The sequence below is a fragment of the Seriola aureovittata genome, chromosome 3, assembly GCF_021018895.1.
Source record: "Seriola aureovittata isolate HTS-2021-v1 ecotype China chromosome 3, ASM2101889v1, whole genome shotgun sequence".
NCBI lineage: Eukaryota > Metazoa > Chordata > Actinopteri > Carangiformes > Carangidae > Seriola > Seriola aureovittata.
In genome coordinates, this window is record NC_079366.1 from 31,774,570 (window position 1) to 31,798,462 (window position 23,893).

At 47.6% G+C, this 23,893-nt stretch overlaps 3 protein-coding genes across 7 annotated transcripts; 1 reads left to right on the forward strand and 2 right to left on the reverse strand.

The window, feature by feature from the left end:
- Positions 1-66: 66 nt before the first annotated feature.
- Positions 67-9,692, forward strand: alg13 (ALG13 UDP-N-acetylglucosaminyltransferase subunit). Of its 4 annotated transcripts, none has more exons than XM_056372671.1 (25): positions 71-423; positions 640-723; positions 834-884; positions 971-1,017; positions 1,185-1,257; positions 1,385-1,466; positions 1,559-1,724; positions 1,902-1,965; positions 2,107-2,224; positions 2,440-2,504; positions 3,111-3,211; positions 3,345-3,430; positions 4,638-4,905; positions 5,068-5,175; positions 5,544-5,694; positions 5,956-6,139; positions 6,488-6,523; positions 6,598-6,653; positions 6,902-6,970; positions 7,175-7,301; positions 7,381-7,500; positions 7,621-7,661; positions 7,808-7,919; positions 8,363-8,470; positions 8,572-9,692. In XM_056372671.1, exons 1-25 carry the CDS (start codon positions 304-306, stop codon positions 8,949-8,951), a joined length of 2,817 nt encoding a protein of 938 aa, XP_056228646.1. In that variant the 5' UTR covers positions 71-303; the 3' UTR covers positions 8,952-9,692. The 4 variants fall into 4 exon arrangements, with proteins under 4 accessions (XP_056228649.1, XP_056228646.1, XP_056228647.1 ...); XM_056372672.1 differs by having other exon boundaries at positions 5,071-5,175; XM_056372673.1 differs by having other exon boundaries at positions 78-423; positions 5,974-6,139.
- A 238-nt stretch (positions 9,693-9,930) lies between these two features.
- Positions 9,931-11,653, reverse strand: zgc:110222 (uncharacterized protein LOC550336 homolog). Its single transcript, XM_056372750.1, is given in 4 exon segments — positions 9,931-10,354; positions 10,440-10,558; positions 10,560-10,683; positions 11,511-11,653. Coding segments are annotated over 3 exon segments (450 nt in total). The 5' UTR covers positions 10,682-10,683; positions 11,511-11,653; the 3' UTR covers positions 9,931-10,145.
- Positions 11,654-13,012: 1,359 nt separating this feature from the next.
- On the reverse strand, positions 13,013-23,668 carry LOC130166883 (actin-binding protein WASF3-like). 2 transcript variants are annotated; one of them, XM_056372720.1, is made up of 11 exons: positions 23,333-23,668; positions 18,957-19,106; positions 18,718-18,852; positions 16,938-17,091; positions 16,585-16,702; positions 15,802-15,846; positions 15,595-15,719; positions 15,128-15,412; positions 14,918-15,042; positions 14,618-14,833; positions 13,013-14,457 (listed from the first exon to the last, which is right to left on the reverse strand). In XM_056372720.1, the coding sequence occupies exons 2-11, from the start codon at positions 19,087-19,089 to the stop codon at positions 14,294-14,296; spliced, it is 1,500 nt and encodes a 499-aa protein (XP_056228695.1). In that variant the 5' UTR covers positions 19,090-19,106; positions 23,333-23,668; the 3' UTR covers positions 13,013-14,293. The 2 variants fall into 2 exon arrangements, with proteins under 2 accessions (XP_056228695.1, XP_056228694.1); XM_056372719.1 differs by having other exon boundaries at positions 14,909-15,042.
- Between the last annotated feature and the right edge of the window lie 225 nt (positions 23,669-23,893).

Consider the following 23,893-nt stretch of genomic DNA (forward strand, 5'->3'; position numbering starts at 1 on the left):
ATACTGTGTTATATTATATGTGTCTTAGTGTTGGTTTCTCTCTTTATTCTGAATTCTATGTTTGAAGACTGGTCAGAGTTTCTGTGTCAATCTTCTTCTTCTTCTTTTCATATTTAACAGTTGAACATGAGATTTCTGAGCTTCAGTTGGTCCGTGAACGCCTCAGCAGCGGTGAGCGGCCTCGCACTGATGAGATTTGATTAAACTCACCTGTCGGTGTGACGGCAGCGGAGTCACCGCGACAGAACGGCACGGAGGAGCCAGAGTTTACCGTGGAGCTGTGGTTCTCTGAGCGGCGGCGGGATGCAGAAAGGCCTGAAGAAGTACTTCATCAACATGGACGAGTACCTGTCCAGTCTGGGGCTCTACCGGAAGATGGTGGCCCGGGACGCGTCCAGTCTGTTCCGAGCCGTGTCAGAGCAGGTGAGCCGGGCTAAAGCTAACAGCTAGAGAGAGAGAGAGAAAACACCTGAGGCCTGTTAATCAGATTAAACCAGTGTCACACTCACTTTTTTGTTGCCATGGAAACTGATTAGACTGCAGGAAGTACTAGGAGGATAAACTGCTGTTACACTGTGTGTGTGTGTGTGTGTGTGTGTGTGTGTGTGTGTGTGTGTGTGTGTGTGTGTGTGTGTGTAGTTGTATTACTCTCAGAACTACCATCAGAAAATCCGTCAGGACTGCGCCAACTTCATGAGAGCCAATAGAAGCAACTTTGAACCAGTAAGTTCACCTGTGGTCATGTGACATCATGTCTCCCCGTCTAACCAACTAACTAACTGACCAACTGTTGACCAGCTATTGACCAGATCTGTGTCTGTTTCCTGTTTCAGTTTGTTGAAGGCTCGTTTGAGAAATACCTGGAGCGTCTGGAGGACCCCAAGGTGAGCTGCTGTGACCTTTGACCTTTGAGTTCACTGACAGCTGTGAGCAGGTGTCTTGGTGTGTAACAGTATCTGTGTGTTTGCAGGAGACAGTGGGTCAGGTGGAGATCAAGGCTCTGTCTCAGCTCTACAGGTGAGGAACACACTGGTAATCAGCTGAGATTTAGTCAGCTGTTTCCATGGTATCAGTATGTTTGTTGGCAGGTTACCATGGTTACGACAGTTGTTTATTTTTTAAGGGTTTTATGAAGTAAGAAACATCTGATGGACGTGTGTGTGTGTTTGTGTTTGTGTGTGTAGGCATTGTTTCCTGATATATCGTTACCCAGGGAAACCAGCCACAGTGATTTCAGAGGACGACTTTGTGGACAAGGTGAAGGAGAGACCACGCCTCTTTCTGGAGCCTCTCCTCTCATTGGCTCACAGATCAGCAGGTCACATGGTAATAAACTCTGTGATGTGATTGGTCAGTGCTGACTGTCAGTCTTCTGTGTTGCCAGGTGATGCTGTGTTGCTCCATCAACGGTCATTATGACATTGTTTACCCGAGGAGTTACCCCACCTCTGCCGCCCTCTGTCAGTGTGAGTACTCATCAGTGATTGGTCGATTAGGGTGTGTGTATATGCTCTACACTCAGAGGTGTGTGTGTGTGTGTGTGTGTGTGTGTGCGCAGCTCTTCTGTACGAGCTGCTCTACACTCAGGTGTTTGGGGTGGAGGAGGCGGAGCTCTGTCAGGCCATGGAGACCTTCAGGGTCGGAGGTCGTCGCTATAGAAACAGTCCATCAGTGTGTAGTGATGCTGACATCGGCTATGACACACCTGAGGACCGAGGACAAAGGTACACACACACACACCTTTGTGTTTGTAGATCTGTTGACAGGTGATGTAAATGATGACCTCTTATCTATGATGCTGATGATCACATGATCACTGAGGAAATGCTGTGTAATGACCCTCATCACTTCCTGTTGTCAGTGTGTGGCGTTCACAGAAAGGTGTTTGTTTCATCCTGCAGGGAGGAGGTGGAGGCAGGTGGAGCTGCTGAGGAGAAACCCAGAGCTGTGGCAGATGACACAAAGGTGGGAGGGGTAATGAAGGGGGGGGTCAGCTGAACAAACATCTATGACCACAGTGAACTGTCTATGGTGGTTACCATCAGGACCAGGTTCAGATTCTCAAACCACCTGAGCTCAGAGTTGAACTGGTTTCATGTTGTGCAGCCTCCTGCAGAAGCCCCGCCCCCCTCCAGACTGTGTCTCACCTACAAAGTGATGAAGTCTCTGGACGGAGAGGTTTACAGAAACCTGGAGTTTGACGTGTGGCAGGACACCTGCAAAGGTAACACACAGGTGACACACAGGTAACACACAGTCCTGAGTTCTGATTCATACCCTGATGATGAATGTAAAAAAGCCAGGTGGTCCAGGTGTAACACTCTGATTGGTCGACTGCCTGCCTTGTCATGGATTATCTCTGCCACAGTTATGACATCACGATGACTTACTAACAGGTGTGTACCTGTAATAATTGCATGACTGTGCTGTGTGTGACAGAGATGCAGAAGACGGACTACATGGTGTTCGCAGGGAGACAGTACTTCCTGGGAGACAAGTGTCAGGTAAGAAAACACACCTGGATTCATCAGCTGATACACAACCTTCAGAACATCAGCTGACCTTCAAACAGCTGATGTTTAAAAACAACTGGAGCTTCTCTAGTTTCTATTATTCCTCCAGCCCAGCGACGGTCAGAGCTGGTGGCCGTTTTGTTTTCAGGTTGTCCGTCCGTCGGTCTCATTCTCATGGACACGATATCTCAGTAACACCTTGATGTAACTCCTTCAAATTTGGCACAAACATTCACCTGGACTCAAGGATGAACTGATTGGTCAAAGGTCAGTGTGACCTCACAAAGCGCATTTTAGCCATTACTCAAGACTTCACGCAAATGGTTAATATTTTATGACTGTATAAACAGTATGTAACCTGAGACTAGTTTGAGGCAATTTAACCAGACTAAGTAGCGCCCCCATGAGGCGGAGATGTAAATAAACAGTATGAAGCTCGTCCTGAGGAAAAACCAAGTGATTTATCCTCTGTACGGTGGCCTTTCTAGGACATCTCAGACTGTCAGTCAGCTGACTGGGCAAGGAGCTTAATGCTAATGTTCAACAGATCATGTGACATATGAACCCTGTCACAGTGTGTGTGGGGTGTGTTTTCAGGTGCGTCTGGAGCCAAAGGGGAAGTACTACAATGCCTTCATCCAGGAAGTAGGAACACACTCATCAGCTGTCACTGTCTTCATCGAGGAGCTGGGAGAGAAGTAACACACACAACCTAAACCTGATTCTAACATTAACCCTAAGACCAGGTCCAGCCCTCTGGACTAGTGAGACCCGATGGTCTTAAAGTTAAACTGACGTTCATGAAGATGCTGTAATATGTTGCTCTCTCAGACACCTGGTTCCTCTGACGGATCTGAAACCAGTGAATCCAGTTCCTGCCTGGAACGTTGCTGCTCCCATTAGAAAAGGAGATCTGGGTACGTTTCTCTGAGATCCAGTTCTCCCTGTGATTACCATAACGTTCTCTTGACCTCCTGTAACATTCTCCTGACCTACTGTAATGTTCTCCTGACCTACTGTATGGTTCTCCTGACCTACCGTAACGTTCTCCTGACCCACTGTAACGTTCTCCTGACCTACCGTAACGTTCTCCTGACCTACCGTAACGTTCTCCTGACCTACCGTAAGGTTCTCCTGACCTACCGTAACGTCCTCCTGACCTATCGTAACGTTCTCCTGACCTACTGTAACGTTCTCCTGACCTACCGTAACGTCCTCCTGACCTACTGTAACGTTCTCCTGACCTACTGCAACGTTCTCCTGACCTACCGTAACGTTCTCCTGACGAACCATAACGTCCTCCTGACCTACTGCAACGTTCTCCTGACCTACCGTAACGTCCTCCTGACCTATCGTAACGTTCTCCTGACCTACTGTAACGTTCTCCTGACCTACCGTAACGTTCTCCTGACCTACTGTAACGTCCTCCTGACCTACTGCAACGTTCTCCTGGCCTCCTGACCTACTGTAACGTTCTCCTGACCTACTGCAACGTTCTCCTGACCTACCGCAACGTCCTCCTGACCTACCGTAACGTTCTCCTGACCTACCGTAACGTCCTCCTGACCTACCGCAACGTCCTCCTGACCTACCGCAACGTCCTCCTGACCTACCGTAACGTTCTCCTGACCTATCGTAACGTTCTCCTGACCTACTGTAACGTTCTCCTGACCTACTGTAACGTTCTCCTGACCTACCGTAACGTTCTCCTGACCTACTGTAACGTTCTCCCGACCTACTGTAACGTTCTCCTGACCTACTGTAACGTCCTCCTGACCTACTGCAACGTTCTCCTGGCCTCCTGACCTACTGTAACGTTCTCCTGACCTACTGCAACGTTCTCCTGACCTACCGTAATGTTCTCCTGACGAACCATAACGTCCTCCTGACCTACTGCAACGTTCTCCCGACCTACCGTAACGTTCTCCTGACCAACCGTAACGTTCTCCTGACCTACTGTAATGTTCTCCTGACCAAGTGTAAGGTTCTCCTGACCTACCGTAACGTTCTCCTGACCTACCGTAACGTTCTCCTGACCTACTGTAACGACTCTCCGATTACCATAACGATGTCCTGTAGTGCTCTGTATTTGTCTCTGTCCTCGTCTCGTCCCATCTCCCTCAGACTCAGACTCTCGTGGTCAGCGCCATCACCGTCATCGTTACTTCAGGAAGTCTCGGGGTAGCAGTGGGTTGAAGGGGGCGGAGCTGCTGTTGCCACCGCCCTCTTCATACGGAGGGCCCGCCCCCTCCACTCTGCCCCCTCGCTTCCAGCCGGCAGGGCATCCCCGCCCACCCCCTCCTCCATCACCCGGAACAATGACCTATGACCCCTATGCCCCCCCACACCACCATCCCCATACAGCTAGACCTCCTCGCTACGGAGCGTCCAGGTGGGAGTTGGTACTTGTCAACTGCTCAGTTGTACCATAAAAGAAACCACATCCCGATACTGAGGAGCTCCTGTGTGTGTGTGTGTGTGTGTGTGTGTGTGTGTGTGTGTGTGTGTGTGTGTGTGTGTGTGTGTGTGTGTGTCTCTAATGGATTGTGGTCAGAAGCTCAACCCGTTTCCTGAACCGTCACCTGATTGGTCCGCAGCTGACCTATTATCACCCTGGCAGAAGATATTACCACGACTACGAAAATTACACCTTCAGGTCTCGGTAAACAGCAACATCATTATATTCTATAATCATATAGATAAATTATTTATTGTTAATAGTTCACACACCAACGAGACAAAATTAAAATGTTTGTCTCGTTGTTTTTAACAGGATTATTGATCAAGCAACAGCTGATGTGTTAATGTGAATATTTAATATTGGCTATTCAATAAGATGCAATAGTGACATACCTGACACGTGGTAACCATAGCAACTTATTTCTAAAATACAAACGGAGTCAAACTGTTAGGGACAGGAGTTCATTATTTCACAGCTCCGCCGATCTTTTACGAAATGGGAAGTTAATGTGTTGTTTCAGAAACATTAAAGTTCAAATCATCAGAAGGTTTTTACTCGTGTCTGTTCAGGCGGAGCCGCCGTCAGCTGGTCGCAGCTCTCAACAAAGAATGTCAGTTTGGTTTCCTGCCGGAGACGGTGGAGGAGCCGGCCGATCTGGACGCAGCGATCGCATACTACCAGCTGGACGACGCCAGTGACACGGTCTTCCCGCCACTGCCGGTGAGAACCAAAAACCAGATGATACAGAAATATTAAAGCAGACAAACAGGATGTCCTCCAGGTGTTACTGAAGCAGATCTCTGAATATCTGCTCTGGACATGTGACGTCAGTCAGCTGGTTCACCTGTGACGTCATACAGAGACTCTGATTGGACACCTGGAGGATCAGCCTGTAGCTTCAGTCCAGTGAACATGGTGACAGATTCTGTAAATGCTCATGTTTCCATGGTAACATAATAATGTTCCCATGTATTTAATAAGGTATCCGATTTCCCAAAGGGTCCAGCTGTGGCCCCTCCCCCTAACATGGGTGCCCCTCCCCCTGGCTCCTCCTACAGAGTTCAGAGAGGGTCGGGGCCCCTCCCACCTGCACCTCCACCTGGAAACACCCCGGTCTGCTCATCAGAGGAGGACCAGGAGGACACAAGCACTGTGGAGGACCAGGGTGAGGAATGATATCAATAATCAATAAATCAAAACATATTTATAAGAGATAAAACAGACAGGAAGTTCTCAGATGAGTCTGGACCAGAGTATGCCTGCCTCTCCTTCATTCTTTCTTTCATTCATTGGTTGAGATACTCTGCACTTCCTGCAGATGTTTCACATTAAAAGTGTAACAGTGACTCAAAGGATGTAACCCCTCCCACTCCTTTAGACTTTTAATCTGGAAGATTCTGCAGGAAGTGTTGAGTGTTAATCATAAAGTAGAATAGATGTATTTACACTGAATCCTGTACAATGCTTTAATTTTGTATAACACACCTGAGGTGATGTTTCCTGTCTGTCTCAGGTGAGTACACAGAGGAGTACATCTACAGCGCTCAGGGTGAGTGATGCTGTCTGACACGAAGTCTGTCCTCGGTTCACAGCAGCTGCTGACTTTGGTTTAAACTCTTTCAGATCAGAGCTACCAGACCTCCGGTGTTTACACTGCCACTGAGCCCCCCCCCAACCAGGTAACACACCTGACCTCTGACCTGCAGAGTCTAACCTGAAGCACAGTTCTCTCCACCTGTCAACAAGTCATTCTGCTCCTGTGCCCCCCCCCCCCCCCCCCCCCGACAGGATGTTTTCCACCTTTTCATCTTTACTAATTAAACATTTAATTCACTGAGCATCTTTTAATGTGATCAGATCACGTGATCAGTGATGTCACAGCTGCAGTGAGGGAGGGTTTCTTTTATGTTTTCTCTTATTGTGAAAGGATGAGCAGGAAGGAGGACCTGCTGACTCTCCACCAAGAACAGACCTGAACTACAACTACACACAGCAGGTACACACACACACACACACACACACACACACATACACACACACACACACTGCTGCAAATCTTCAGATCAGAGGAACAGGTGATCAAATGATTGATTATGAAGCAGCTCAACATCAATCATCAGCACGAACTTCATTCATTAGGCTTCAGCCTGAGTCAGTCACTGATTGGCTGCTGGTGTTTTACTGTGTGTGTGTGTTTCAGGTAGTGAAGCCATTAGCTGTCATCTGCTCTTCACCGTCCTCTTCCTCCTCCTCACCCTCCTCTCCATCATCACATGTACCTGCAGCTGCTCACCTGCCACCAACTGCACACACACAGCCACGCTCAGGTACACACACACACACACACACACACACACACACTCACACACACTCACACACAGTGACAGCCTCCTCTTCTGTCTCTAGCGGCCATGACGGTCTCAGCTTCTTCTCCCTGGTTGGTTAACGAGCTGGGTGAGCCTCTCTGCACCATGGTGGCTCCTCCCCCTTACTCCTACGACCCTAACGGCAGCGACTTTCCCCGAGGTCAGAGGTCAAACTCTATCTAATGTTAGACCTCCCACACTGGTCTGCTTCCTCACTCGTGTGTGTGTGTGTGTGTGTGTGTGTGTGTGTGTGTGTGTGTGTGTGTGTGTGTGTGTGTAGACTGCAGAGTCCTCCAGTATTACTTCAACTTGGGAGTCCAGGTAAGAGGCACACAGAGCTGCAGAGGCCAGTAACACCAGTAACTCTCTGTAGTAAACAGGAAGTCAAACTGCATGTTCCTTTAAATATCAAGTGTACATGAGCTGCAGGTTAACGCACTGTTAACACCCCCCCCCTCCACACACAGTGGTACCATCAGAGCTGTTGGCAGCAGCAGCAGACGTACGCCCCCACCTCACCAGAGGCCTCCTACACCTACCAACACTACCCCCCCTACCTGAGCCAGGAGCCCCTGCACGGTAAGACCCACGCTGCCTCTGATTGGCTCCTGCAGGTGTCAACCACCACTCAGCAGTCTGGTCACTGAGGGAAGGCCTTCACAATAATAGTCCCATTATGATCACAGAGCTTTCACAATAAGAGTTTTATCAAGGAGATGTTGGAGGGTGTGGTTGGTTGGTTAGTTAGTTAGTTAGTTAGTTAGTTAGTTAGTTAGTTAGTTAGTTGGTTGGTCGGTCCTTACAGAGGTCAGTTAGTTCTTACAGGGGTTGTTTAGTTAGTTGGTTGGATCGTCTGTTGGTTGGTTGGTTGGTTAGGCCTTACAGGGGTTAGTGAGGTGGTTGCTGACTTAGTTGGTGACTTAGTTAGTTGCTGAGTTGGCTAGTTGGTGAGGGAGTTTAGTGGTTCACAGGAAGTAGATCTCCTTCCTGTAATTGACCCAATCCTGTTCTTCTGCCCCCAGCTGCCCCTCAGTCCTACCCTGAGGCAGGTCGTGGCCCCCATCAGCCCCCTTCAAACTACCCAGAATCCACCAGGGCAGGAGATGGACAGACAGACGGACACAGCAGTGGTCAGTGCTGATGACACACCTTTACCTATGGACACCCCTGACACACGATCTAAACGTTCAGTCAAGTTTTTTTATTCATTTTGTCCCCTCCCCCTGCACAGGCCCCACCCCATCTATGGAAGGATCCTCCCCCTCCTCCATTAGCTCCGCCCCTCTAGGTTCCACCCCCTGCCCTGCTCTCCTGTACCCGGATCAGACACCTCTCCCCCCTCCCCCGATGCTTCACTTGCCATATGAAGCTCCGCCCCCGGCCACCTACCTACCCTCCGCTCCTCACCCTGCTCATCCTCACCCTGCTCACCTCCCCCATCACTCCTCTTTCCACTGCCTCCCCCCGTCTGCCCACTGGGGGACGCTCCAGACCGGAAGCCACGCCCCACGGGTTTACTGTTCCGCCCCTAACCCCACCCATGTCGTTGGTTACATTACAGCCCCGCCCCCCCACCATACAGCCACACACTACATCCCCCCCACCATCTAACACACACATTCACCTCACTTGTTAGCACGCAGCTAATGACAGGAGAACCTCATAACTCCAGACATGGGAGGTTTCCAGGGGATGAACCAGAGAAAACGATTGAGAAAATTTCAAAATAAAAAAAAATTATAATTGAAAAAAGTTCAAGCAACATAGTTACAGTCAAATAAATACGTAAATAAATAATGTGGTAAATTTTCTTTTCAAAGTGAACTGATGATTAAAAGTTTTTTGGTATTGAGGTTTTTCCTGTTGTAGCACGTTAGCATGTTAGCTTCACATCACAACAACACATTAGCTGTTAGCTTGTGGCTAAATTGCCTTTTTCAGTTGTTTTATTTACAGAACTAAATACCTCCGACACAACTCATCTGCCTCAGTCACTTCCTGTTCCAAATGTTAAACTCGTTAGTGAGCAGCTCGTTAAAGTGAGACAGAGGCCTCCTTTCGGTTTCCATGGCAACACAGGTGGTAGCATCACACGCTGTCATAGTGACAGGTGTGGAGGGCGGAGTCAACACAGCTGCCTGAGAAAACCAGATTTTTTGTTTAAAGTTTGTCAGACTTGAGTTTGGAGTTTGTTTGGAGTGTCAGCCAGCCAATCACAGAGAGGGGCGGGGCTGCAGGCTGGGCATGGTCAGCCCCTGTTTATTGAAGAGGGGGATGTATTTATGTTGATATTCAAACTGGTGATGGTGATTGTTTTGTTCCTGGGAGAATAAAGTTTGTTTTTCACCAGCAGACGAGTGTCAATCGGGTTTTTTCATCAGTGAGAACAGTCACATGTTCACAGGTGCCACCTGACTCACTTTGCTCAGGACTGTTCTGCAACAGCTCCTCATAAATCCTCTCCTGTGTAGAATCAGACGTGGAGCTCTGACGCCAGGTGGAGGTGAGGTGAGTCCACCCTGAGGTTCATGGTGAGGATGATGAGGGTGAGTGAATATAAACATCTGGTTTTATGAAGAATAAACAAACATCTGGCAACGGTGACTTTATTACGTTATAAAAATTTACCATATAAAGTGTTAGCATGTTAGCATGCTACATCAGCATTCATCTCTAATGAGGAAGTGAGGCCTTGGACAGGTGTGAACTGTGACCTGCTGGTCAGGGATTCATGACAATCCATCAGTCTCTCTCTCACCCACCCACCCACTCCAAGACGTTGTTGTCTGTGTGCATCATGTGTTGTCATGGTAACAGCTCAGCAGGGATCTCTACAGTCCAGAGGTCACGACTTCCTCGGGCGCTCAGCGGCTCCTTCAGCCAGCGAGGATTGGACAGGTGAGTCAGGTGTTTCTCCTGCAGACCAATCACAATGGCTGAACGCTCCAGCCGCTGTAGCTCCTCCCCCTGCGTGGAGGCGGGGCAAAGCCAGGTCCTGCCGACATCCACCAGTCCTGAAAGAGATTTACTTCAACAGGTGATGTGTTCAGGGACGCCTCGTGAACAGGAACATCAGAGAAAACAGATATCATCTCCCACCTGCTACCACACCACGGCCGAACCTCTCCCCAGACTCCAGTACCTCTTGGATTTTAGCTGGGTTCATCCCCAGCGGGTCGCTCAGCACCGCCCGCCACTCGTCCCCCTCCCAGTCCCGCCAGGGTCAGGTTCTCCAGCGGAGCCAGCAGGGGCCTCCAGCGGCTCTCCACCGTCTTCACCCCGTCCAGAACCAGACCGGCGTACGGCTGTCGAAACGACAGGCACTGCACCTGCACCGACATGTCTGCGAAACAAACGCACCCCGGGAGGAGAGGGGTTTTATTTCATGTGCAAACAGACAACTGTTTTTCCTTCTAAAATCTAATTGGTGTGAAACTGCATCAAACTGATTTGTGGAGTTAGAGTGATAGAGATGATACCATACACTGACTCATTGCTTTCCTGTGTAATCCACAGCTTTTTATCTTCCCGCCGATTTATCCAGGAAACTTAAACTGTTGATGAAAGTTGTTTCATCCTCTAACGTGAAGGATGTATTCGTATATAAACAAGGAAACATTAATTAGCAGGAGTTTTGAATGGAGTTCGCGAGACACTACCCGGAAGTCTATAACTAAGAGCCCTTGAACTGGATACAGATTTTATCTCCTTGCATCTGGATCTTTTTAGCTCGTTTACTTTTTATATACAATCTGTGCTCGTGCACGCAGGACAAAAGTTGTGCAGACCGGAAGTCTTATCTAAACAAAATACTCCGTTTGTAGAATCAACCTGTCATTATTTCCCCCAGTCGTCCGCATCTGAGGCGCGAACACACTGATGTGTTCATGCCGAATTAACCAGGAAACTGCTCATTTGTTTCAGTTATTTCATATTCTATCAAACTGAATCTATCGACAGATCAGGAAGGAAACATTAATTTGGTACATTTTTAATGGAGTTTGGCGCGGACCGTTTTCCGTACAGCGCGTGACGTTGCACGGCGGGAGATCTGGAGAGGTGAAAACTCTTAAATGAAAGTCGCATAATATTTACAGGTTGATCAAAGTTCAACGTCTTTAATCGGCAGTAAATCTAACTTTATTTAAAGCAACAGTCTGAACGACTCACAGCCAGCTCCAGACTCCTGCTGCTCTGCTCCTGCAACCGCCTCCTGTCTGAGCAGCGTTTCTTCTTCTGTGTGGAATAACGTGCAGCCAGTCAACAGCTCAGGGGTTATACTGCCCTCCACTTGGCTGTGGAAGTAACTACAGTAAGTACTTCAGAGCAACTTTGAGGTAAGTGTACTTTACTTTAAACTTCACTCAGTTCAGAGGGAAATATTGAATTTTCTGCTCCACGTTATTTTAACAGCTTCAGTTACTAGTTACAATGATTTTCCCTCTAAACTTCTGTCATGGTTTCATTTAAATAAATGATCCAATATCTCACCAATAATCAAAGATCAGAGACAACAGGTTTGTTCTTCAGAACTAACCCTATCATCCAGTGGCGGCTGCTGGTCTTATAATGAGGGGAAGCTCATTTTCGGCCTACATCATAAAATGTGTCCGTTTATTTAAATGTAAATTCGCAGAGTGACAGAAGAGAGTCGCCAAACACAACGCTAGTTGTTTTTAACAAAGACAAAGTCGCTGAGGATCAGTAACGTCTCCAGATCAACTCCGAACAACGGAATGAAAAACTTGAAAACTGCTCCGGTGGATGCTTTTACTTCAAGATCGCTGATTCGCTCATTTCGCTGTCAATCAAAAAGGGACTCAGCCTCAGACAGATCATCCAATCATCATGCAGAAGCCGAGCGTCCGGGCCAGCCCACTGTCCCATAAACCCCCAGAGACGCTGAGCGTCCGATGGGCGGGACAAAGCCCAGCATTTATCCAATGACCGTCTAGTTTGGCTGCAGTGGAACAACCCACTCTCTGCTTCCCCAGTGACGTCAGGAGACGCTCGGCGTCATCACTGTGTAAAGCTCTGTGGCGCTGCGGGGAGGAAGGAGGAGGAGTCAGGTCGGTTACCTGTGATAAGGAGCTGATTCTGAACAAAAGATGAACGTGTTCTAGCGCATATTTAGTCAATGAAATGTTCACACAACAGAACATATTTGACCAATTATTTTGTTGACATTTTAGGGGAAGCTGAGCTTCCCTTGCAGTCTTAGAGCAATCGCCACTGCTATCATCATATCATCATAATGATGTCACCATATATCATCATATATCAGTCAGAGACCTGGACTTTACCTTTAATACTTTAACACGTTGCTGATGATACTCCCAGACTTTTACTGTAATAAAAGTATTTTTATTTTGTTGTACTGGTACTTTTACTGCAGTAAAGGCTCTGAATACCTCAACTCTGAGGTCAGAAACTGTAAGTTACCATGGTGATCTAGCCTAGTTACTATGGTGATTACCTAGGTATCTTAAACCTTGAGGTCAAGTTTCACAATGAAACACTAACAACAAATAATATTAATAATAAATGATTCTTCCAACTAAAATGTTATAAATAATGTATAATAATATAATGATAAATACTCACATGTAAACATACCTGATAAAATAAAGGACATGTCAGTGAAGCTATAAACTGTTTCTCTACAAATTAAAAGCTTTTTGTCTTTTTTTAATTAATGCAGTTAAATCGTGATAAAAAGAAAAAATCAAACTGATGAATAAAATCAGATCATAAAGAAACATAGTGCACAGCTGATTTTGTCAATAAAGTTTTCTCTTTTGAAGACACTTTCACAGTTTGTTATTTTTGCCATCAACATGCAAATCACAGCAGAGAACACAGCACAGATCAATAAATCTCTACAACCAATCACAGATGGTACAGGACAGGAAGTACACGCCCCCTCATTTTATGTTTTTTCTGATGACAGAGGGCGCCGTCCACTGCATGATGTCATCATTACATCATACGAGTCTCATGCTGCACAATAACATCATGTAAGAAGAACAAAATGCATCATGGGACGCCAGCAGGTCTGTTAGTGACGTAAATGAAAAAAATCAAAAAGAATAAAAAAGCAGCATGAGACGTTGTCAGTCTGAATATCTTCTCTGGTTACCATAGCAACTAACGAATCAGTTGCTGAAAGCAGCCGTTAAAAAGAGGAAACACGTGGATGTTCACAGCTACGAAACATTGTCGGTCAAACACGTCGAGTTGAAGGAAAATATTTACAACAGAGTCAAATCAATCAAACATTTCAATAATTCAACACAAATATCAAAAATACTAAAGACAAACTCATGGAAACAAGAATATAAAACAATAATATAAAACTGATGAAATATTTCAATCAGATGTTTTTAGACTTTTTAACATCATGTGACTTTTTCCTGTTTAAATAAATAAAAACAACAGCCGTGTCTGGAGTCCGTCCTTCAGGAGAACCAGGAGAATCAGGAGAACCAGGACCACAATGACCCCGTTAACGTCTCTTCGTTAGTTTGACCTGAGTCTGATTCTTCATCTGAATCAACTTCCTGTCACTGCCCCTTACAGGCCACAGAGACCATCACATCCTGATCCTTCAGTCTGAGCATGCTCAGTTAGTCCTGGGGGGGCGCCACAGGAAACTCATATAAAGGTTGTATAGACCCCGTCCTTTATGTGCAGCTGTGAACACACACACACACACACACTCTGGATCCTGGATCAGGATCTTACTCTAGTCCAGAGGACAGACATGTTGGCACTCAGGCTCCACCTCCAGCAGGTTGAACATAATGAGGTAAGTGACAACTGATCATATTTATTAATGATGATAATAATGTTTTGAAGTGTGTGTTTGTTTGTTTTTCAGACTTTAGAAACTGGTTGTCTCCTCCGTTGGTTTCCGGTCTGGACTTTGGACTGATCCGGATCAGACCTCCTCCTCAGTCAGACCACTCCTGGTCCTCGGGTTCAGACTCCTCCTCCGATTCGCTGTACTCCACGGCGATGCGCCGCGACAGGATGGTGGCGACATCATTTCCTGTGGGCTCCCGTTTCTTGGCCTCCTCCTGCTCACGCTGCTCCTGGACCTTCCTCAGCTGGATCCCTGTAGACCAGGACCAGGACCAGAGACCAGAATCTCAACCACACATCAGACCACAGGACACTATCTGACACTGGTTCTGTGAGACCTGATGACCTCACACAGACAGGATGTGATGACCTCACACAGACAAAGCTAACACAGCACATTGCTAACAGCTGACCTCTGCGTATGGCAGCCAGCAGGTCGCTGCGGGCGTCGTTCATCGGCACGTTTGGTCCGCCGGGTGGCTTCCTGCCATCCATTGTCGGAGGCAACGGGGGAGCGGCAGCAGCCGACGGTGGGGCCTGGCCTCCGGCCCGGGAGGGGGAGGGCACATAGTTAGCTGGGGGAGGTGGGGGAGGGGAGGGGCTGTAGGGGCGAGAGAGGGCGGAGCCACCTGGAGACACAAAGGAAGTTTAATTAGTTTTTTCATCTGGATCCAAAAAAACAACAACAACTTAACATCTGTTACCTTGGTTACCAGGAGCGGGTGCAGGGTGCAGCGGTGTTGCCATGGCAGCAGTGTGGGTGGAGCTGAATCCCATCTGTCCCGCTGATGGCACGACAGGGGGGGGCGGGGGAGGGGCTGGGGGGATCTGGTGGTCACTGAGGAGAGAAAGAGGTCAGAGGTCAAACATGCGTCACACTGACATGGTGGAAAACCTGCCAACATGTGTGTGTGCGTGTGTACTTGGCCTCCTTGGTGGCGTTGGTGCGTGCTGTGTTCTGATTGGCCGAGCCGGTGTGTGGTGGTGGGTGGTGGTGATGGTGTGGTTGGTTACGGCCCAGGGAGTGCTGACGGGTGGTCGTTGCGGAAACTGCGGAGGACCCAGGGGCAGGTCGGAGAGCGCGGTCCAACGACTGAGTCTGACCGGTCCCTGTGGTTGCTGCGGTGACATGATCCTTCCCATCATGCCCCTGGGCATCATGTAGGTGGGGGCTGGTAGGGAAGGAGGGGTCGTCTGACATCCCTGACCTGGACGGAGGTGGGTGGAGCTAATTAGACTACAGGCATCATTACTTCTACAGATAACGGAGTTCCACCTCCATCATAAGTGGAGGGAAACTACATTTGACTCACATTTGGATGGACCCTGAGAGGAGACTGTTTTCTTTTACACTGACGGGGTGGAACAGGAAGTGGAGGTGTGTATTTACCTGTCAGGTGACATGGAGCCGTCAGACGTGTGGTAAGGTGACGGTGTCACTCGAGCGTCTGGGCGGAGCTCCTTGTCGTATGCCATCAGGTTCCACTCCTGCCGCCTGTTACGAGCTTTCCGAACCTTCACAAGAAGAAAAACAACTTGTCAAAATTGCAGAACATTGAACGCAGTGAAGATTTCTAACAAAATAAAAACATCTGACCTTCTTCACCTCCCTTCCTGAAGATTCCTCCACATGTTTCTGCTCCTGCACATGAATGAGGGATTCAGTTAGAGACAGAGAGAGAGACAGAGAGACAGAGAGAGACAGAGAGAGAGACAGAGAGAGAGACAGAGAGAGAGAGAGACAGAGGGAGAGAGACAGAGAGAGACAGAGAGAGAGAGAGAGAGAGAGACAGAGGGAGAGAGAGAGAGAGAGAGAGACAGACAGAGAGAGACAGAGAGAGAGAGAGACAGAGAGAGAGACAGAGGGAGAGAGACAGAGAGAGAGACAGAGAGAGAGAGACAGAGGGAGAGAGACAGAGAGAGAGAGACAGAGAGAGAGACAGAGGGAGAGAGACAGAGAGAGAGACAGAGAGAGAGAGACAGAGGGAGACAGACAGAGAGAGAGACAGAGAGAGACAGAGAGAGAGACAGAGGGAGAGAGACAGAGAGAGAGAGAGAGAGACAGACAGAGAGAGACAGAGGGAGAGAGACAGAGAGAGAGACAGAGGGAGAGAGACAGAGAGAGAGAGAGAGAGAGCGAGACAGAGGGAGAGAGACAGAGAGAGAGACAGAGGGAGAGAGACAGAGAGAGAGAGAGACAGACAGAGAGCGAGACAGAGAGACAGAGAGAGAGACTGAGACAGAGAGAGAGAGACAGACCTGACAGAGAGAGAGAGACAGACCTGACAGAGAGAGAGAGACAGACCTGACAGAGAGAGAGACTGAGACAGAGAGAGACAGAGAGAAACAGAGAGACAGACAGACAAAAAGGGAAATGAACCTTGTGTCGTCTCTTCTCTTTGCGTTTGTTCTCTGTCGCCTGCAGCATCTTCTCCTTCCACAGGTTAAAGAAATACGATGAGTCGGTGTAGAACTTCAGACCGTCCTTCTTATCATCCCTACACACACACACACACACACACACACACACACACACACACACACACACACACACACACACACACACACACACACACACACACACACAGAGCCTGGTTAAACCTGAAGATATCAGTCCCTGTTGTTTTTGAATGAGCTAAGCTAACAGTGCTAACAGTGGTTCAGTAGACCACTGGGTGAGATGTAGCAGTGCAGTCCAGTCTACAGACTCTGGGTGGGGGAGTCCAGTCTGACCTGTAGGGGGTCAGGATGTTGAGGGGTGGGGGTTTGTCGCAGCGTTGGTACATCTCCAGCACCGGGTTGAGGATGGAGCTCCGGGACACCACCTGCTGGTCCTGGATGGTGCTGCTCCTGAAAGCCTTCCTCATGTTGATGTCCTGCAGAGACACTGCAGCACAGACACACTGTCACTGCTTCATGACGACAGGTCACATCCAATCACTAATGCTTCATGAACACAAACAACTCAGGTTCTGTTTGGATGTTCACAATCTGTAATGGACGAATAGTCCAGACTTCTGACCCCCAGAAAACCTGCAGGACCCGGTCTGGTGCTCCCAGACAAGAACTTGATACCAGTGCCAGATGGCCGACCACTGCAGGGTCCTACAGGGCACATGACTACAGAGAGTCACAACAGTGATGATGATTGATTTTATGTAACAGAGTGTGAGGGATCTGGTCTGACCTGACCTGTTTTGGTCTGGTCTGTTGTGGTCTGACCTGGTCTGACCTGTTCTGGTCTGGTTTGGTTTGGTTTGGTCTGTTCTGGTCTGATCTGACATGTTCTGTTCTGGTCTGTTCTGGTCTGGTTTGGTCTGATCTGATCTGGTCTGGTCTGGTCTGGTCTGACCTGATCTGACATGTTCTGTTCTGGTCTGTTCTGGTCTGGTTTGGTCTGATCTGATCTGGTCTGGTCTGTTCTGGTCTGTTCTGGTCTGGTTTGGTCTGGTCTGGTCTGGTCTGGTCTGGTCTGTTCTGGTCTGTTCTGTTCTGGTCTGTTCTGGTCTGTTCTGGTCTGGTTTGGTTTGGTTTGGTCTGGTCTGTTCTGGTCTGTTCTGTTCTGGTCTGTTCTGGTCTGTTCTGGTCTGGTTTGGTTTGGTTTGGTCTGGTCTGTTCTGGTCTGGTCTGTTCTGGTCTGGTCTGGTCTGGTCTGGTCTGGTCTGGTCTGTTCTGTTCTGGTCTGTTCTGGTCTGTTCTGGTCTGGTTTGGTTTGGTTTGGTCTGGTCTGATCTGACATGTTCTGTTCTGGTCTGTTCTGGTCTGGTTTGGTCTGATCTGATCTGGTCTGGTCTGGTCTGGTCTGGTCTGTTCTGGTCTGGTTGGTCTGATCTGATCTGGTCTGGTCTGGTCTGGTCTGGTCTGTTCTGGTCTGGTTTGGTCTGATCTGATCTGATCTGGTCTGGTCTTGTCTGGTTTGGTTTGGTCTGGTCTGATCTGACATGTTCTGTTCTGGTCTGGTCTGGTCTGGTCTGGTCTGTTCTGGTCTGGTCTGGTCTGGTCTGGTCTGTTCTGGTCTGGTCTGGTCTGGTCTGGTCTGGTCTGTTCTGGTCTGGTCTGGTCTGATCTGGTCTGGTCTGGTCTGGTCTGGTCTGGTCTGGTCTGGTCTGGTTTGGTCTGTTCTGGTCTGGTCTGGTCTGGTCTGACCCGTTTTGGTCTGGTCTGGTCTGGTCTGGTCTGGTCTGGTCTGGTCTGGTCTGGTCTGGTTTGGTCTGATCTGATCTGGTCTGGTCTGGTCTGGTCTGGTCTGGTCTGGTCTGGTCTGACCCGTTTTGGTCTGGTCTGGTCTGGTCTGGTTTGGTCTGATCTGGTCTGGTCTGGTCTGGTCTGGTCTGGTCTGGTCTGTTCTGGTCTGGTCTGGTCTGGTCTGACCCGTTTTGGTCTGGTCTGGTCTGTTCTGGTCTGGTCTGGTCTGGTCTGACCCGTTTTGGTCTGGTCTGGTCTGGTCTGGTCCGGTCCGGTCTGGTTTGGTCTGATCTGACCTGGTCTGGTCTGGTCTGGTTCCTGGACCCACCCTCCTCCACGGTGGAGTCCAGCTGTGTGACCTTCACTGCCAGTAGGTCGACTCTCTCCTGCAGGCTGTTCATCCTCAGGTAGAAACTGTTTGCCTCCGTGAACAGCTCGCCAAAGATGTCCTCCGCATGACGACCTGCGGACCGTCAACCACAACAACAGCGTTGTGTTAGCAACAGTGACACAGCGGATTGGTGAGGTCATAGAACCAGGGTCACACTGATAACCACCAGTACTCACTGAGTCCTCCCAGCTGTTTGATGACAGCAGCCAGGGTGCTGTTGGTGACACACTCCAGCTCACTGGCGACCCCATCAGGCAGAGTGCCACGACACAGATACCTAGGTTCAATGATCCGCTTCACCAACGGCATGGCTCACCTGGCGACACCTGGAGAGAGACACACTTTGTCTGTGTAACATCTCAGGTGTGCTCACTTAAGTTTGACCTCCACGTGAATTAGTTCAGATCATCTGAATGAACTCTGTAATTAGAAATTCTGAAAAGGGTAAATATTGTACATGTCGGTCCTGTAATGCTGCAGTTGCTCTCTCATCCACCAGGTGCTGCTAAGATCACGACAACTAGAAACTTCTGCATTTTCTGATTGTGTGTGATTGGTTCAATCTGCTGCTTTTGAGTGATGCAGAATAAGGGATGTTATCTCCGTCAAAACAAGGGACTTGAACATGTAAGAGAAAATAATATAGGTATAAAAGTATTAGTATTAGTCACAGTAAACATTGATTTCTCGCCACATGGTGGCGCCATCAGACCAAATTGTGACTATGTGAAGCATTGCATCATGGGCCACCTATCTGTTAAATTTCATGTCTATAGCCTGAACAGTTTTTGAGATATTAAGGATTTTATGTACTCCTTAAAGAGGAATCTGAACAGGATTTGAACACGTGCTTCATTCATTCCTATGGGAAAGAATTGCATATAAAATTCATATAAAATGAATTGTACATAGTCGCCATAAGAAAAATACAAGCAGCAAAATACAGTCCTGAAGAAGCTGAACAATTTGCTAGTTTCATTCATTCAATCACACTAAAATAGCAGAGTAGCACCGAAAAACGTGCAGAAGAAAAACAATAATAAGAATAAAGACTTGGAGCAATCACACTAATGAGAAAAAAATCTCTGCAAGTTCAGCTCTCAACACATTCACTGAGATTCTTCTTCTGCTGCTGCTGCTGGACTCAAGACTGTTCATCAGAGGTCATGTGACTGTTACAGAGGATGTGATTGGAGGACTTGATTGTCCACTGAAGTATAGAATCATGTGTAAGTACACGTGTGTGTGTGTGTGTGTGCGTGCGCGCGCGCGCGCACTGGAGTCTCAGAGGGAATTGCCATGGCAACACAGTCAGCCTTTTACATCACGCTCTGCTGCCCACAGAACAGACCACGGTTACTGTTGCTAGGAGGCGGAGTGGGAGGGCCTACATCACATTATGTAATGTTACTACAGACAGGAAGTGAGTGACAGTGTAATCTGATTACCAATTCAGTCACTGGTCAGACTGGTCACTGGTCAGACTGGTGATATGTGGTAAATTAACTGTATTATGAAGATTAATAGGATTATAAACGATATGAGAACATTGTGGAACACTGATCTAATGAGCAACAACATCAAACTCTCTTTCCTTCTGAGAGATGGAGGGAAAGTTCCTCACCTGACCAGCAGGTGGTATTTACTGAAAAAATCTGATCTGATCCTGGTCCAGCATTAATTAGCTAAAATTCAGCTGCTTCTCTTAGTGGAGCGCAAAACGGTTAGAATCCGCAAATTGCCGTTTGCGGCTATAATTGATTATTGATTATTGGCTGGTAGAGGTGACAGCTGCTGCTCTCTAGAGGATGAACCTTCACATGTTCATTAGTGCCACGGGTGCTCAGCTCCGAGGCATCTTTAATATTCTCTTTCGGGTTTATTATTCTTCCGCCAAATTTTGGCGTCCCGCAGCTTTGAGAAAACCCCATTAATATATACATCAAAACGTGCGTCTTGATCCCGAAAGGGGTGCTATGACTTTTGGTGTTAAAATTCCAATTTTTCCCAAAGTTATTCACAAAAAACTGGGAATAAATAATGCATTAGAAATGCATTGGAATTTTCTTTAGAAACCCACAAAATTTCACCTTTTTTCTGAGTCACCCAGCTCTCTCATACCTGCACATAGAAATGTGATTCAAACTATAAAACGGAGGAAAACTTCTGCTCTCTCAAAAACACAAAAACTGTTTTTACATAACATGTAAACTTTTCACACTGTGAGCACTCAAAGGAGGAGTGCAAATCACTTTTTCTTCAAAGTTAGAGTGAAAGCGTCAGTTGGCTAGAGTGCGTGAAGCAGTAAAAAATAACCTTTATTTTTATTTTTAACTCGAGCTCGCGGCCAAACCGTAAAAAGGAGACAAATAATTCTTTCTGAAAATGTAGACATAGTTGTTGGGATTCATAAAATGTAACTTTGACAGGCAGGGTCTGCACAAAATTTAAACGGGGGTGCCGAGTCCGGCAGCAATACCTGTCTCACTCTCATTGACACCTAATGTAATCGTCTTTTTCTTTCAAAAGAATCTCTCTCTGTCTTCGCACTGAGCTTACGCACTCATTTTAAGGAATATCTGAATAAAATAGAGACTGTAGAAACTTCTGGCTTCAGTGTCTGGCACGGTCTTTTCGGTTTATGAAAAGAAGTAACGGTTTTCTCATAATTTGCAGTTGTTTTGAAGCCATGTAGAAGCCAAATTCTGGGCAGATTTTCACATTGCCATGGCAACAGCAGCTCCTGACCTGTGTGCGTGCGTGCGCCTAGCAACCAGATAACCAACTCTCCAAGCTCTGCTAGCTTTACATTAGCCGCATGTTAGGTCTTAAATGACATTTAGTTAGGTCTTAAATATGTAAGTCCATTTCCTGCTTCCTTCGTTGCTTTTTGTTTTGTTTTGTTAAAAGAGTGAATGAAGTTGTGACGGTCTCCGCTGAGACAGAGGAGAGGAGAAGCTACTAGCCCTCTCTCGCTGTCACTTCTAGTCGTGTTGCTCTCCTCCCCAGTAATGTTAAATTTAGCACAGAAAAAAACATAATAGTGGTAATTTAAATAGCGGTTCATGGGATTTATTAACCCTCAGGGGTCCCTCTGTCCTTTTTTGGACATTTTCTTCACTTTTCTTTTTTGATTTGCTGATCATTTTGGCTGTGTTACAGCTGAAGGTATGGATTTCTGCAAGAAAGTGTCTTTTTTGACATATTTTTAAAATCTAATGTCAGTTACTGTTACAGGTCTATTATACACTGGTAACACATTTTGTTCCCTCTGGGGTTCCTCGCGTCCAAAAAAGGACACACAAAGAAAATGCTATAAAATCATCATATATCAATATTTTTTTCTGCTTTTTTTGCATAAATCTCTTAAACCACTTCAGTTCTGCTCAAACCTACCAAATGATTATTAGTTTTCAGGATTTTAACCCTTTAAATGCCAGTTTGAAGACATGTTGCCTCTTGTTTTATTAAAAAAAACAAGACAGAATATGAGATATTTCCCACATAATACATGATGGAGAGACATTTCTCAAAACCAGAATATGATCAGGGTGACTTTTGAACACTGGAAATAAATCATGTACTCATTCCGGCAGTAGCCCCCGTGGCACTCAAAATTTCCCTGGAATTTTCTTGTTCTCCATGTTATTCCTTGATCAGCTGACTGATCAGCTGACTGTTCACAGTGAAACATTCACACTCCTCTGATCTTCCTCCCTCACCTCAGTTTATAAGCTGCCTAACGAATGGTAACCATGGAAACCAGTCCTCCTACATGCTGTGTGCATGTTGAGACACTCACACAGAAACACACTGATCCTGTTGTCCTTGTGGGGACTCGACACTTACAACCTTGGGCTCCGGGGCCCTCGAGAGGACTGTAATCCACACACCAACAGGACTGGAGCTCCTGATACACTAGCTGTAGCTACTCAGCTGTGTTCTCTATCAAACCACTGCTGTTACCATGGGAACCACAGGCCCTAAAGCAACCAGGGGTGAAATCCATTTCTGTGTCCAGACATCAGATACACAGAGCGACCGAGTCCATGACTGAGAACTGGATCAGTCTGGATCAGGGTCTGACCACGGTCACCAGATGCTTTTCAGACACATGACGTCATATGACACAGGTGACATGAGGTCACTGGTGTAAGCTCCGCCCTCACACAGGTAATCTGATGATATTGCCCCCCCCCCACACACACACACACATTCACTTACACACGCTGCTCCATCGTACTGTGCAGAAATGACCGCATCACATAATGCGGCCAGACTGCTTCATATATGGGGGGGGGGGGGGGGGGGCTGCACACCTGTAACTCGATCGATCTTTCGATCAGCTGATCAGTTTATCTGTCTCCATCAGGGTCTGACCGCTGATGATGTCATCACCGGGACCGGATGACTGACAGGTCGCTGATCAGTTTCTGTTTGAGTGAAGCGGGAGAGAGACCGTCACGGCCCACCGATCGATCACAGCGCTAATTTGTCAGTAACACGCCAGCTAGATATCAATAAGAGCCAATAACCGATCGACGAGACTCACCGCGGGCTGAGGAGATTCCGGTCCGGTGAACGGTTCGTTCTGCTGAGGCTCCTCCGTCACAGAGCGGCGGGCAGCGGACTCATCCTCCGACCCTCTGACCGGGAATGGATGCGGAGAGAGAGACGGAGGAGGAGGGAGCCAGGCTCACTCTCCCCCCGTCGGCTCATCGGAGCACCTCGGCTTCTGTCGGGAAACTTCGGCTGCTCAGTGTTTGTGAGTTCATGCTGCTGTCATGTGAACGACCCAGAATAAACTGAATGTTTGTTTTCTACGGAAGAGGGTTAGGGCCACGTGATTTTTTTTTTGACTCCCGCTCTGATATATTTTATACAAACTTCAACGAACAGTCCGTGTCACATTTAGACGACACACAACACTGATGTCCCGTGTCATCGCCCTGTGATTGGCTGACAAGAGACTGCGCCACTCCATACAAACAGCTTGAACTCGGATCCTGCAGGAAACATGGCGCCGCTTTGTAAACAGCTTGTTGATTTAAACAAGGAGCTTAAAATCACTTATATCTGAAAACTGTAAAGGCTACAGAAATGATGAAACTCT